General features: G+C 41.7%; 1 protein-coding gene across 2 annotated transcripts in view; it reads right to left on the bottom strand.

The window, feature by feature from the left end:
- The window catches only part of SLC6A11 (solute carrier family 6 member 11), an 88,538-nt gene that overhangs the window by 33,380 nt on the left and 38,483 nt on the right, over window positions 1–16,675 (bottom strand). For both annotated transcript variants that reach the window (XM_058845342.1, XM_058845344.1), the window contains exon 7: window positions 10,579–10,713. In XM_058845342.1, coding sequence (XP_058701325.1) covers window positions 10,579–10,713 — 135 coding nt within the window. The remainder of the gene's footprint in view (window positions 1–10,578; window positions 10,714–16,675) is intronic.

Here is a 16,675-nt window from a genome sequence, read left to right as displayed (position 1 = left end):
TGGGCTTGTTTTAAAGGCTTATCTTTGTGTTCAAAGAGCTGCTTTAGGGGTGGTTCCAACCCCAAACCATCCTTGGTGTGGTGTCTGTCCCCCAGAATCCCTCCTTGGATGTTCTCCCTCCATGTGAAGGACCTTTGGTTTCTGTCTGATCCCTCCAACCTACAGCACTCCCTGTACAGAGTGGAAAAAGACAAAAAGGGACCTTGGTTTGCTTTATTTCTTTCCCTTTCTCACTATTTCTGCCAGCTCACTTACTGTTGCCTTCTTCAACTCTATATTTTGGAAATATGCACTCATCTATTACTTTTACTTGCATATGTAGTACCATGGATCTAAAGTAAAAAATTAAGCCAAAAACAAACAAAAAACAAAGAAACAAAAAAATCCAAACCAAGCAAACAAATAAAAACAACAAGAAAGCCCCACCTAAACTACTTAAAAACCAAACAACTTAAAAATCTGCAGGTAAATGGAGTGATAGAAGCACAAAAATACATTTACCAGCAACGTACCTGTTCTGAAAATCATTGTCTGCTCAGTGTCAAAACGCACAAGCAAGTCAATAAAGCCCTGTGTTATTTCATTTCTGCCTGACTCACTCAAGCTGAGGTGTCTCTGCTCTGGCTCTTGGGCATTCCAGGTGCTCCACAGGACCAGGGCAATGAGGAATTTCTAGGAGTGATGATTTATAGGAACCAAACCCCACTTCCAAGACACATTTCCCTCCCCACGCTGGAAGAACAAGCTCTGTTCAACACAACGACCCTGGACCACTTCACCTTCTCTGTTGTGAAGATCCAGTTACCAACCAGATCATTCCAATCTCTAATCCCTCCTCCTCTGCCACATTTTCTGCCTTCAGAACCAGTAACCCACTGGGGGCTGCTTCTCCCCAGTAGATGTTTTGGTGCTGCCATCATTTCCCACCTCTTTTGTGCTCCTCTTCATGGCTGGATAAACAAATTCCCTGAGCCCCCCAGGCTGGGAAAGTACCAGGAGCTTTTTGTGAGCATCCCCCAGAGCGCCCATGTTGCTTTATTATTTTACACAGAGGGATTTAGAGCATTTTAAAAGCCTGAGTTGTTTTTGGAGTGGCAGGAGCTGTGTACCCAACCAGTGAATTTTAGTAAACAAGCCACTCACCATTCACTGGAATTCTGCTGTGAGCCTGGGCCTTTTTCAAGAGAGCTGGAAAACCTTGCATTTATGCCACAGAGCTGGCAGAAACGTAAAGCAAAACTGAGATCAAGACAAAAAAAAGTCTAGGATTAAAAAAATGCCATTTAGAAACCGTATTCAGGACCTCACTTCTTGACATTTGGGCCTACTGAAAGTACTGACATTGATGAAATGTTTAATTTTGCAGAAGAATGAAACTTCAGTTTCACTTTATTTGCAAATTTATGTGAAACATAAAAGCATTTGGCCAAAAACTGGAAGGTTATTTTGAGAAGCCAAATGTTGTTGCTCCGTTTTTTAAGTGAAGCATTTGCTTTTCAATTCCTAAACAAGAATTTGTTTCAAAATATAATAATAAGTAAAAATAAAGAATTCAAATGTTTAAAATAAAAATGCTTTTTAAAGCTCTGGACTGTGTGAAATGTTTTCTGTTTGTTCTGCTAAAATATCAGTGTGCAAACACAACTTGAGTGCAGAATCACCAAGAACCAGATCCCATTTCAAATTTTTTAGGGGATCGTCTGCACTTCTTGATTCAAATATTCTCTGGAATTGACCACAAACAAGTGAGAAATCAGTGAATCCTTACCCCAAACTGCACCAATATCTGCAGATTTCCTGCCAAATTTGTAACACATTTTCTCAATGCATTTCATTCCCTCTTTGGTTCTGACACCCCAAAATTTTCTTTTCTTTTCCTTATTTCCAGCCCTAAATATCAGCAGCAGTGTGGGGTTGGCCCTGGTGGGACAAAGCCCATTTTATTATCTCTGTTCCTCAGTGGCATCAAAAGCTGTTCCTGCAGCCAGGATTCTGGGGAAAATTCTGGGGAAAACTCAGATTATTGAGCCTCAGATTTTAAAGCAGTTGCCTATAAAAATCCATATGGGAAAATCCCTTTGCAGGTGAAAACTGAGACTCTGCACACAGCTGAGTAAAGCTTTCCCTAAAATATCAATGATCTCTATAGGAATTACTGTATTACAAAGTTTTCTGGGATTTAATGTTAACACATGAAAATTTATCTCTTTAAAGACTCGTTTCAGAGGGAAGAATATGAAGTCACACAATGCACCAGAGCAGAATGTGAAATTAGGGAAATGTTGATTTCCCATGCTGTCATTTATCCTCACGGGCAGTCCTGGGGATGTAACACCAGTGTGAATATGTGGGGGTGTGTTGTACCAAGCAGAAGGGAGAAACAACTGCAACAGGAGGGAAAGAACTGAAATTGGGACAATAATCCAACAAATAATTCAATATCCTAAGCCAAACCTACACCAACACAATGGAGTTACTTTATCCATAAAGGCAGCAATGGGATAAATCCCATATTTATCCACATAAATTTTAGTGGATGCCAAAATCATGGCAGTAAATCCCAAGGGAAGAGAGTTTCCAGCCTCACAGCAGCCCCAGAGCGTGGCACCTCTCCCAGGGCATGTTTGGGGCTCTGCTTTTCATCCCAGACTTCTTTTTGTTGGGTTATTTTGAGAGCTCAACTGTTACTTCAGTTCTGGGGTGGAAACAAAAAGAGTTTCAGAAATGCCAAAGGGATTAGAAAGCATTTTTTTTTGTACAGGTCTTGAAAGAATAATCTTTAGGAGCACACAATTTTTTAAATTCCAGATTTTCTGCAAGCAGCATGTCATTCCACCAGTGTAGCAATCTTATCTTCTCTTTTTTTCTCTCATTCCTCTGGAATAATGGGATTAAGAAGAATCCTACTAGCAATATTAAAATAGCTCAATATTTCCAGTGCCTCTATTTATATGGTATCATAAACCCACTTGTATCAGAGAAATAACATGGAATATTCATTTGCTTCATGTCCTGACTCCCTCCACTGTGTGCAAGCTCCCTTATTATTATTATTATTTCCTCATTAATGTCCATCTGTCACTCAGCATTTTATTTTAGCTATTCTGAATTTCTTCTGAAATATGTACTTTTAACAACAGCTTTTCTCTGCTAGAAGACTGGACTTCTAAAGTAGCTGACAGAGCAAAGTCATTGATAATATTTGTATTCCTTTAAATGTTCCAATTTAGGCAAAATACACTCTTCAAGTTTCTCCTGTATTTTTTTTCAGGTTCCGTCATGAAAGCAGTGGGAAATCTCTGCCTGTCATGCCCATACTTCGAGGGAATGTGTGGATCCTGTCTCCCTCCAGTGGCAACTGCACCAGCCATAAAATCTGATATTAAAGTGCAATTAAAGCCTCTCTGAAAATCAGATGATGCCTCTCCACTGCCAAGGTTGCTCAGGGGTTGCAGGGGCAGCTGGAGGAGATTCCATGTGGCCCAGAAATCCCAGAGAAATTCCAAAATGAGCCCATTCTTTCAACAAGTCTCTTCTCAGTGCCCAAACTGCTCAGCTTGTGCTGCTTGTGTAGCAAGAGCAGGAAACACAGGGAGAATCCATGGGGAGAAGGAGGCAAATGATTTGTCCAGGGCTTGAAACAACAGCCCAGAGCCATAACAGGAGTTCAGAAATCACATTTGCCACATAAAATTAACAGTCCCAACATGGCTGAGGCTGTGGAATAAACCAGAGTTGTCTGGTGAGCCATGAAAAGGTGAGTTATGTACACACCCCAGAACTCTGGGTGTGGATTTAGATTGAGCCTTTCCCACAGAATACTCAATTTACTCAAAACCTTTCCACTTAAATGTACACCAAACTTTCCCACTTAAATGTACACCAAACTTTCCCACTTAAATGTACACCAAACTTTCCCACTTAAATGTACACAAAATTTTTGCGTTTGGATATCCCCAAAACATTTGTGCAAGATAAAATCCGATGTGGTGAGCAAATTCTGAGCTGCTCCAGGCACCACCGAGGGTGATTTTTTGCCCCAGGAGAAGCCTCTGGGTGTCTCTCTCTTTTGGAATGTGTGTTCCCAACCAGATTTCTTCCAGAGAATGGGATGCAGCTGCCTTGGAGCAGGGAAAATGCAATGTGCTCCCAGCTGGTCCTTCAGGGTGGATTTAGGGCAAACGGGGAATCCATCCCAGGAGGGATTTCTGGCTTGTTCCACACCTCTGCCCTCCCACTGCATTTGGGATTTGTTGCTCTCCCTACTCTTTAAATCCACATAATCTGTAATGCAAAATCTGCAAGAGATATTAAATGAAATAATTCCTTATTGGGGAGTTTATAAACTGCATCTCTTCAGCATCACACTGGGCTGTATCCTTGAATTGAATTTCTTACAATTTCAAACCTCAGTCATTTGTAATGATGGTGCAAACAGCAGACCTGGAGAAGAATTAATCCTTTTCCCAGTTTAAATTTGAAAAGGTTTGCTAGGGGATTCCTACCTGACAGAAGCACAAGAGCCTCACCTCCAGCAGCAAGAATTTTTCCTTTCACTGAGAGAACAGATTGAAATTTAGATAATTGCTTGTTCAAAGGTCCAGGCAGAGGGGGAGCTGTAGTTATACAGGTAATAAATTCAGCTGAGGATTTTCATCCTTGCAGCCTTTGTATGGATTTCTGACTTCCACTCTTGTTTTAATTCACTGCAACTCGTGCCTGGTTCAGACTGTCAATCCCTGCTGAGGAAAACAATCCAGAGAATGGAAAGAAAGTGGGAGGGAAAAGAGTAAATTCCATTCCCTTAGCAGAACTGCACAAGTCTGGTAGGAGCTGGACATATTCCTCCTCTCATCGCTACTATTTTTTCCCAGGCAATTTATTTTTTATTAAATTGCTGTCCAAACTCTTCTAAAAGTCAAAAATGCAGTAAATCACTGAAGGCTTTACTAACTTACTTGTTCCAAAATTCTGGTAAGATTCAGGATGTTTGACCTATCCCTGAACCATTTTTCCAAGTACTATCCTTAAAACCTCACCATCCAGTATTGAAGATAGCCTATGGAGCAGTTTCTCATTCCACTGCAATTAGGGAATTGTGGAAAGATGAGGGTTGGGAAAGAGCTCTAAGGTCGTTACCTGTTATATTTCAAAACAATAAAAGCATCCAAAAATTTTCCAGCAATGAGAGATAATTTCATTGCCAACATCTGAAAATTCTAAGGTTTCCATTGTAAGGATCAGCAGATTTAAATGCAGGTCAGGTCTGAAACCTGGATTATCTAAGCATGAAAGCACCCAAAAATGAAACCTAAATTTCTTTTACAACCTTTTTTATTTATTTTTTTTTTAGAGAAAGCAGAGCCCTAAAGTTTATGTTTGAATGCAGCAGTTTGCTCCAATCTCAGAGGCAGAAAAGAGGATTTTCCTCAGCCTTGGAAAAAGGCTTCACTGGCCTCGAGGTGGCGATAGGATTGTGGATTCCAGGGCTGCAAATCCTAAAATTGAATCAATCTGCATTATTTCTTCTTCCTAGAGCAACTCAGCCTCCCTCAATTTTGGAAATAAAAAGTTAAGGGAAGAGATATTCTCAAATGTTTTTGCAGTTTGGGTTTTCAGATCAGGATTTAAGGAAATATCACCTCCACGTTGATCCAGCATTCCCAAATTTCTCTCAGCAATATGTATATTTGAATTAGACTAACGGGAAAGCAATTGTTGGCAGTTTTGGTGAGCAGAATTTTTTAAAAAGAATATTGTTATTTATGTGCTGAAACAGATGAATAATATGTTAAAGAGGGTAAAACCATCACAATAAGCTCATGCTTATACAAAAACTTAGGAAATGTAATGAAAAATTACAATTTCCAGAGGGAAAAGAACTGATGTGCATTTATTTTAGAGCGACTTTCTACCAGGAAAAAGTGTTTTTTCTGAAAGAGATGTACTAAAATGCTTTTTTTTTCTACAACCACTCATGAAAACAGCCTAAATGCCACACAGGATAAAGCAATTTTTGATCCAGAGGGCAATGTAAGGAAGAGAGGGATCTCAGTAGCACCAAATCTGTCCAGAGTAAGTGAGTTTTCAGGCTAGGCTGATGCTCACTGCTGTGCACTCATGTTTTGGAAGTCATTTTCAAGAAGGAAAATCCAGTGGGTTTCAAGCCAGTCAGCCAAATCACAATGCCAAGGAAATTCATGGAAAAAGTCCTCCTGTTGTCACCTGCACATCCCAGCTGCCTAAAAGTGAATTCTCCTGGCTGAGCTACCAAGGAATTGCAGAAATGTTTCTGCCACCACAAATCTTATTGCAATTTTAATGTTTTCCCATTGCAAATAAAAGAGCTGGGAAACCTAAAATCAATTTCCCTGTCATGGCTCTGATTTTCCTGTACCTGATTAATTTGGCTTCGTTCAAGCTCAGCAATCACATGTGAGTTTAGCAGAGATGAGGTACAACCTGTATTCTGGCAACAGAGAAATGGAAATTTGTCCAAGATTTTGGCAATCTGCTGTTCAGAGGAGTGTGCAATTGTGGCTGTGTTGAGAGATTCTCTTGTGAATATGTTCATTAAAACCATTCACAACTTTACAATTAAAAAAAAAAACCAAAAGACAACCCAGCAACTTGGCCAGTTTTTAGCGTACAAACAGTAAACAAGAAAGCTTTTTTCTTATTTTCCTCCCCTTTCCAACAACCTGCTGTTACAGCAGGGGTTAAATTGATGTGATTTTCCCTACAATTATCCATACTGTTACTTCCTGACCCATCAAACTGCTACATCTGCCACTCCCTAAACTTCTTCCAGGCAAGAATGTTTGCAAAATCCTCTTACAAAGAACCAAATGTTTTGCCCAGAAAGGCTCAGTGAGCACCACACACAAGTACAATCACATATTGAGTGCCTTAAATCTGTCCAGGGACAAGCAGAACCATATTCTGAGTCAGGCTTGCACACAAACCCCATAACAATCCCATTAACTTGCTGAAGCACTGCTTTTGTGGGAGTTATAACTCAGCAAAGATCCCTTATTTAAGCCATAAATGGCACCTGTATCTCCCAGATTAGGGCACAGGGATACATTTCAAGCCAATTTGAGCATGAAGATTATTGAGACCTTTTTGTTGATGAAAGAAAAAACACTTTTGAGGCTTAAATAGAGCTCCAGACTGTTCCAGCTTCCACTGATGCAACACAAAGTGATTGGTATGAGCTCTACACACACTCAGGACAGAAAATGGCATTTTCAGAGTGAGAGGACTGGGTCTGCTGGAGAGACAGAACATAAAAATGAAATGGAGACCACAGCCCTTGGAAGCTGAGGAGCTGCAGATGAATAGCTGCTCACAAAGCTTTAACCCACCATGGAATGCAAATTGCACAAAGACAAAAGAGTCGAGAACTTCAAACTGAAGTGAGTCTTGAAGAGAAATTGGTTTATTTAATCCCCAGTAAACACAGCTGGCTGTGGGGCTCAAATATCTCTCTTCCAATGCAGACCCAGCACCCTCCCTGAAATATTATTGAAACAGGCCTGCAACTGAAGAGGAAAACAAATTCTGCTGGTGCAGATGATTTCTGCTTTGGCATTAGAGAATAAATCCACTGAAATGAGTGAACACAGAAACTGGAAGCACAGATCTCCAGGTAGTTTCAGTTGTGCTCCTTGGCAAAAAGCTCCAGAACCAATTGACAAGGGGTTTGTGCAGTGGGGGAATATTATTGGAAATATTATCCTAATATTTGTGGGCTTGAACTTTAAATTCTAGATTTTCATAAAAAGAAGAATGCCTATGCATCCATTTTATTACCATTAGAAGTTGCACTAAAACTGAACCAAAGGCTATTTTAAAAATAAAACCAGCTATGAGAAATTCTAGTTTTAAGTCTGAAGAACTAAGCTTCCTCCGTTTTTTGAGAAGTGACTAGAGATAGCACCCATTAGTCTGAAAGCTTTCTTCAAGTATTGAATTAATTATTCTCAACCACATATATCAATTTTGGCAGAATGACAGGTTTTTTTCAACACAAAAATAATTCTCTAGAACCAATGAATGCTACAATTCAATTACCTGCGTTGGTGTTCACCATCTTTGTTATGGCACATTTTACTCCAGCTTCTTTCTACTGAAAAGTGTTTTACACACAACTGAAGGACAAGAACTTGTCAGTGAAAGTCTCCCTGAACCAAAGGAGGAGCTGGCTCCTAAAAGCATTCCCAAGAGGAATTCCAGCCCCACATGTGTGGGACAAACACACACCCCACATGTCTCCAGGGCTTTGTGCTTCCCACCAGCCATGGGCTTGGCAAATTGTCATGGCAACATGGATTTCTTTACAAGTGGCACCAGGATAGTAAATGGGCACATAAACCATCCTTGCAGCTGGCAATAATGTCCCTTAGGCTGGCAATAATGTCCCTTAGGCTGGCAATAATGTCCCTTAGGCTGGCAATAATGTTCATTAGGCTGGCAATAATGTCCCTTAGGCTGGCAATAATGTCCCTTAGGCTGGCGTGCCCTACCTCAGTGACAAACACCAGCAAGGGTGTCAGTGGCACATGGGAAATCCACAGGCAGGTCAAAATCCTGTGAAGAGCCTCTAGAAGAGCACTGGGCAAGGGAAGGAGGCAGCAGGAGTGCCCCCTGTTCATAGAGGGGTTCAGTTCTCCTGGGAGGGAAGGCTGGCAGAGCTGGGGCTGTCCACCCTGCAGAGGAGAAGCTTTGGGGTGACCAAACTGCAGCCTTGCAGTGCCTGAGAGAGCTACGGGAGAGCTGGAGAGAGTTTTTACAAGGGATGGAGGGACAGGACAAGAGGAAATGGTTTCACATTGACAGGGGGCAGGGTTGGATGGGATTTGGGCAGGATTGGATGGGATTTGGGCAGGAATTGTTCCCTGTGAGGGTGCTGAGGCCCTGGCACAGGTGCCCAGAGCAGCTGTGGCTGCCCCTGGATCCCTGGCAGTGCCCAAGGCCAGGCTGGACAGGGCTGGGAGCACCTGGGACAGTGGGAGGTGTCCCTGCCATGGCAGGGGTGGCACTGGGTGATTGTAGGGTCCCTCCCAACCCCAACCCCGCCATGACTCCTCACAGGCATCACAAGTGGAGAAAAGCCCAGGCTGTGGCACAAGATCAGGGCACCCAGAGCGCTGCTGGGGAGGGCAGGGGGCACCTGGAGCTCCAGCCCCAGAGCCAGGGCTGGAACAGCAGCTCCAGCTGGGCACAACAAACCAGTTCCAGCCTCAGGTAAACACAGCACACACAATTCCCTGGCCTGCCTGAAAGGAGTCTGGGGCTCAGCTGGGACCAGGCTGGATTGCTGCAGACTGAGCCTCTCAGGAGCTGCAAACCAATATCTGAGTGTTCCAGAGAATCCTGGGCTGCCCTCTGCTCCAGGACCCATTTTTCAGGTGACCTGGGGCTGCTTCTGCTGAAGGTGAAGCTGGGATTCCACAGCCAGCACCGACACCACTTCCAGAGCCATTTCCCACCCATGCTGACACACAACACAAACATTGTCAAGTCCAAAAGACACAACGTGACCAAGTTTTCATACAAAATTTTCAGTCTTTTTCTTTCTGTTTTTCTGGGGGTTTTTTTGGGTTTTTTTTTTTTTTTTTCTGGTTGGTTGGGGGTTTTGTTTTGTTTTGGGATTTTTTTGGTTGTTGTTAGTTTTTTGGTTCATTTTTTTATTATTTTTTTCTGTAGAAATATTACTCGTTTAAAGCAAACATTACAGATATTTCAGATGCTCCAGGGAAATTACCCAAAGGAGCCCCTCTATTGTCTTTTGCAACAAAATACATGTTTAAAGTAAGCAGTGATTAAAAAAAAAAACTATGCTGACACATCTTCAGTAAGCAGATTAAAAAAATTCATTTTGACAAATATTCCCAAATTCCTTTCTGTCTGCTTCTCAGGATCCATTTAATAATGTAATAGCCTCAGGAGAAACACTGTGTAATGTCTTTTACAGTGCCAAAGCAGATCAATAAAATGCTGACTGCAACCTGTCAGGTGCTATAGAGATTGTCTCATTTTCCACCTTCAATATCACGCATATTATGGACAATAACTGTTTTATTGTAATCCTCTGGAAATAAAAGAAAAAAGCAAACAACTTAATCCATTGTTTCCATGTCCTACTCTACACTGGAAATAGCAAAACAGGCAGATTTCCTGGTTTGAGCCCTTCATTCCTCTTCGGCTGCATATTCTGCTATAAAGACAGCAATTATTTGAATGAATAATTTCTCTGTTAATTCTGCCTGAGATTTAGATTTGGAACAATGGCTAAATCCCAGTGAAATCTGTACCCATTGAACCGGTGGCAGCGCTCTTGTCCCTCAGTGGCAGAAGCACCAACTGCAACTGGCTCTGAAAATCCTCATTTATCAACCGAGGTACTTTCCAATTTAAAAATGATCTATCCCAACACACACCATGGCTTTACAGCCCTATCCCAAATCCCACATCCCCACTGAGGAGCAGCTCCCCAGCAGTCACCAGCAGTGTTCAGACTCCAACCCAAGGAGCTCCTGCAGTTTTTCCCAAAGGTGCAGCCCCTGGTCCTACCTGTGGGTCAGAGAGGCGGGAGATGTCGGGGTAAAGGTAGAACTTGATGCCCTCGGAAGCGCCGGGTAACGTCACCCCCCGGATCAGGAGGATCATCAGCATGATGTAGGGGAACGTGGCTGTTACATACACAACCTGGGGGAGGAAAGAAACATCAGAGAAGGATTTTCTTGCAGCTGCAGCAAAACCACCCTGCTTTCACATCTGCTGGAGGAAAAGGGCTTTTTGGATGTCTTTGTGCAGGTGATTTTTGTCCTCCAGTTGTATTCCCTTCTAAACTCTTTAGGTTTTTTGGGAGAGGTCAGCTCTTTGTTTGGGCAGTTCTCTGTAAGTGCATTATTTCCAAAGACAGGTACTCCTGATAACAAGTAATTAATTATACAAGCAATGGATTCTCAGTATCCCATAATTATTAAACTGATTTCTCTTCAGACTGCACTGCCTGCATGTCTGGGTTTCAGGTGATGCCTTAAGTTTTAGCTTTTATTTTTTTCGTATTCTGTGGTGCCTAGGTGTGTAGTTTCAAGCTTCATATTAAGTGCTATTGAGCTCTCTTCACAGAGCAGGTAGACAAAACAATTCCTTTTCTAGCTTGATACCAAGGACAATCATTACAAATTTCAGGCCCAAGAGCATAAGTGACGGTGGGCTGAAGAGAGAAAACAAGAAGGATGGGAATTCATCATCTAAAGCTGTAATTGAACAATTAACCCTGATATGCAGATGGACCTAAACTTATAAAAATGTGAGACCTTGTGACCAGTGGTCCATTTTGTGACCATTTCTGGTCCATCTTGGGTGCAGCCCTGGCCAGGCTCTTGCACTGCCCAAGGTGTGTCCTTTAAGGCCTTTCAATAAATCCCTGCTTTATTCTTAACTCTGCCCAGCCTCTGTTCTAGGTCAGCCTTGTCAAGGCACCCAGGAATAAGCATTTCACCAAGCCCAAAGGTTAAATTCTATCCATATCTCCTTGGGATTTGATAGAGAACCCTTACAAAGAACCTTCAAATGAAATTTCTGATGTGCTGTACCCCAGCAATTTCTGCTTTCACATACATGGCCACACTTATTTTTTTTCCTGTAATCAGTTTGTTCTCTGCGTGGGGAACAACAGGAAACCTGCAAGAAGTCACATTTTCCAAAGGCAAAATGGAGCAGAGAGTCCTGCTTCACAATCCCAAGCCAGAGAGCAGCACATGGCTACTCAGACTCAGAGGAGGATTAAATGATAAATTCCATGGCACTATCAGTATTTTCTTTGTGACAACCACTCTATAAATTTAACTCTCTATAATTGTCTGTGGCCATTTTCACCTGTGAGATGTTACCCTTACACTTGCCTTGTACCAGTCAAAATTAGTTAAGCTGCAAGAATGGAAAAAAATCATTTGGTAAAAAATACAACCTCAAAATATATTCATTTTAAACTCAGGAGTCCAATGTCTGTCTCCTATGTAAATGAAAGGGATACATCAAAGACTGGACCTGTGAAAGGATTCTCAGACATACTTTTGTAATTAATGCACTGAAATTGGATTTTCAGATTCTTTAACTCCAAACATTAAATGATCCAATGTGCCTCATCAGGTGGGTAGGAATTTGAATTTCCCAGGAAATGGAGAGCACCATTCTATTCCTATAGGTCTCAAAAGCCTGAATTGATGAATTCCTAGGTCAATACAACACAAAATGGGAAGTTTTATCCCAGTGCTTACATTTGTTGACTATTAGTGGGAATGCAAACTGTTATGACTGGCTGAGTTCAAGCAGACCTTGTCTCTCCACATCTGGGTTTCAAATAAAAAAGGATCAGCAGGTAATGACAAATAAAAAATAAACCCACGGAATGGGCGTAATCCTGCTCTGAGCATTAAGTGAGGTGGAAAGGAGTAGCCAGCTGATGGTTTTCATTTATTTAGTCTTTGGCAGCTATTTTTTCCTCCTTGCTTTAAATCCAGAGCTGTCTTTAACAGAGGGTAGTCAGCAGACACATCCATTTGAGGGCACTGAAGGCCTTGCACCTGAACATCTGTAACATTTCCTTGCATTTCCTTCCTTCTCTGCACTGCTGTGCAGCTCATCCCCTGCTCCCTGCACATCCCACCTGAGCAAACACCAGCACCAGGCAGAGGCAGATTCCTCCCCAGCTTGTGTTGGGAGGATCTCCTCTCTCACTCCATCGAGGAAAAACCAGCACAATTCACCTCTGCAGCCAGGAGTAAAGGACCTGTGCAATCCCACAGCAGCAAGGGCTGCATCCACAAGCTGGAAGGAATTTTTTGGCCATCAGGGCAGCTCTGCCCCAGCTTTAGAGGGATGAGGGCTCTCCCTGCTCTCTGGCTGCCATGCAGAAAGGGGAGAAAAATCAAGCACCATTGCATTTCTGGCAATAAGTATCAATACAGACATCCAGCACCACAACGCAGCAGGAATGGGGAAGGTGGACAGGTGCCTTCTTCCCGAGCCACAGGCACTGCTGATTATTGCTCACACAACCCCTGAGGATGAAAAGCTCCAGCTTCTCTTCAACAGGTGAGTGCACTGTGCTGGGGGAGAGCCATTAATTCCCATTTTCTCCCCCTCCCCAAGAGTTCCTGAGGTGAGGCAGGATGGGGAATTTAGGAATCGGTGCCATTATTAGCATCATCATCACCACTGCATCTGTCGGGCATTAAAAGTTTCCTGAATTGTTTTCTTTTCTTTCAACACATCGAACCTCTCTGAATATCAATGTGAACACAACTGTTTCTAATTACACCACATCCTGTTTTAATTGACTTTAATTGCTTGGTATGTTAATTTGCATCCCAATGCTCAAAATGCTTTTTTTAAACCCTTGTCAGAGCCATGCCAATGTTTAAGCAGTTGGAAACAAAATAAAAATTTCTGGCAGGCGAGTTTTTGCACTAAGTTCTCCTCTTACAATGTGGTTGAAAGAAAAATTTACAGTGATATTTAGACATACAAGTAGGTGAAAATGCACCCAACATCCCTGAGCTATCTTTGGGTGCTTAACTGAAAGTCCATTGGAACCAAAGATCCTGAGAATGGATATTTTATTGACTGCCACGAGCTTTAAGTATCAAAGAATAGGAAATAAGTTGAGTACCAAGTACAGGAAATTTAAATACCAAAATTTTAAACAGACTTAGATGTCACTCAAGGTTAATATATAGATATTGAGGTACCTGTGAAATGATTTAATGAGTGAAGCACCATAAAGATTTTGGGAGCTGATCTAGATTTCAGTTTCATCTTTTCATGCCTAAATATCTTAACAGCACAAATATGTGTCTGTGTTCCAGTTTGTCCCTTGGGAACTTCTTGTCCTAAGTGAAAAGGTGTTTTTCTGACCAGATCATGCTGCAGGGTGGGTGAGGGGGATCTGGCGTGGGAGAAGAAGAAATTTAGGATAACCCCACTGAGAATAAAGAGGAAGATTTCCATGCAGTGAGCTGAGCCCCAGCCCATGGAAACCTCAAAGCCCCAAATCAGATTTCTTTGGCCAAAGCTCCTGCAGAGCACATCAGCCTGAGCTCCACACGCTTCCTCACAGCAGCACGAAGCAGAGAACCTTCCTCCTTTGTTTGGCTCTTGCTAAGAGAGACACAACCAGAATTCCTGAGCAAAATATGGCTCAGAAAGCTGATGGGATTCTTTCCTGCAAATTGCAGTGTTCAATCTTGTTTGCATCATAATGAACCAACTGTATTTTATAAATGGCATAAAACTTCTCTTGATGCTTCAGAAAATTACTGGCTTGCCAAGCCCTGTTCCCTAAAATCCTCTGTTGCTCCATGGGGCTGTAAACACGAGGAATATTGATGCAGACATTGCCAGAGATTTGCCAGAATTCACTATTAAAGTGTTTGTGGAAAGTCAGACCTGCCCCCATGCCCTGCTCATCCTTATTTTTCATGGGCTGTTTTCATCCTGGTGCCCTTTAACTTATTTTTTTATTTATTTGAAAGCATGATCTTGGAGAAGCAGAGTGAATCCCCCAGCTGTGCCCACACTGCACTACACTCCTGTGTGGAGAAACTGCTCAGGAAACAAAATTTCACCGAGTGACATGAGAGGGAAAAGAGGAATTTTTATCCAGGAGAACATATTGGCACAAATATAGAAATATAACTATCATACCCCTGCCTGGCAGCTCTGCTGAGGAGGCACACCCAGGAACCACCAATTTGGGCAAGATTTCCATCAAAATTTTTTAAATTGTCCCACCAGCCACAGTCAAACCAGCCTTTGCCTTGCTAATATTTGCAAGTTTCAAAAATTCTGACTTCCTAGGTGATACCAGCAGATGATAAACATGATAAATGATTTTCTTTTCCAAATATTCCATGCAGCATCGTTTAGAAAACAAGCTTTTTTTCATCTGACTCTACACCATCTATGGAGCTACAAGTGACAACTGAAAAGGGAGATTTTCCACATTAATTTGATTTACAAGAAAAATAGTATAAAATGGTATAAAGGAATGACAGCTGATTCACAAGGTTTTTAAAAGCATGTCAAAAGGGGGAAAACATTCCAGGTCCACCTACATTTTAAAGTTAAATTTCATATGCTGAAAAAGAAATGAGAACAACATCCCAACAGAACACCAGGTAAGTGGATTTGTATAATTGGGATGAGGGGAGGTGGTTAGAATCAGCAAAATGGCTGATTTTTCTGTTTTCTCTGTGTGTTTCATGGATTTATTCAGCATTTTCTGTTTATCCGCAGAGGGAATCTTGCTCCAGAATAATTCTGGTAAACCATCCTTAACCAGATTGTCTATGAACTACAGAATTCCTTCTAAATTGCAACTGAATCATGTGTGAGTGATCACAGCCTCACTCCAAGCAGGAATAAATTCAAAGCCCAACAGCTAAAGAGAATTTAATGAGATTTGAGGACTGAGAAATAAGTATCAAAGAGGAAAAATTCATTGGGAGTGAAAATTCAGTGAGATGAGCCAGAAAAGTGGGGCCAGGAGAGGACACTCAGTGAAGGGATGCAAGAACCTGAGTGATCACAGGAAGTAAAAGATTCCACATGAAATAACAACTGCAGAAAGGATTAATTCCAGCACCACATCACACTGAGCTCAGTGCCTGGGACATGGAAAAATCCCTACCTGGCAGAGCTCTGCAAGTCCCAGGTTTTTTCCACCTGGTGGTGGTGAAGGCAATAAATAAATAAATGAAAGTCTGAGCCCTGCTGGAATGGTTTCCTTCACAATGAAATGAAAACCTCACTCCAAAATTCATTGAGTCAATTTGAAAAAAAACCAAAAAAACAAACCCAAAATGTTCTGTTTCATTTTGGTTTGGCATTCTTTTACCTGAATGGGTGGAAGGAAGATGTCTCTTGAATGGAAAATGCTTTAACAAGCCAAAGTTGTTATCCAGAAGCCTTAATCCCACGTTAAAAATGGGTGAAAAAATTTATTTTCCATATTTTTTTTGCAGCACGACTTATTCTTTACATTGGGTCTGACTTCACACACTTTTCAGCACTTCCCAAATTCCATTCCAAACATTCTGTGTTGAAAAAACTGCCTGCCTGTAGTTCAAAGTCACAAAAGAAAGAGAAGTTATGGCAGAAGGCTGAATCCAAAGTGCTCTATCAGAAAGCCAAGGATGCAGCTAAAATTGGAAAACAATGAGAGAGCACCAAGGGCAGAGAAGATCCTTGCACAGCAGCCACTCATTTTCCCAGCTGAATTGAGGGAACTATCCACTTCCATCATGAGCTACTTCTCCCCATAAATATTCCTTAAGCAGCAGCAACTTTTCTAAATATGTGTTATTTCCCAGCTAATTCCAACAGCTGGGTTTGTTTCCAGCTCGCCCAGGAGCATTAAAATCAAGATCTGTCTTCTTTCTGCTAAAATTGCTCTTCAAGCTTGGTGGTTCTTTTGATGAGGTCTACAGACTTTCTACTTAATTTAAAAGAAAAAAGGAAAATCAGTGTACTGTCTTAGAGCTAGTGTAAAGATAGATTTCCTTGTATTTGAGTAAAATTTCTCTAATCAACAGATCCTGCCCCAAAACATTCACTGCCAACAACAGAATATGCAGACATATCCAAAAATCCCTATCAT

Source organism: Poecile atricapillus, chromosome 9 (assembly GCF_030490865.1).
Source record: "Poecile atricapillus isolate bPoeAtr1 chromosome 9, bPoeAtr1.hap1, whole genome shotgun sequence".
NCBI lineage: Eukaryota > Metazoa > Chordata > Aves > Passeriformes > Paridae > Poecile > Poecile atricapillus.
Note: the sequence above shows the minus strand (reverse complement) of the source record. Positions and strands in the feature narration are given on the sequence as shown.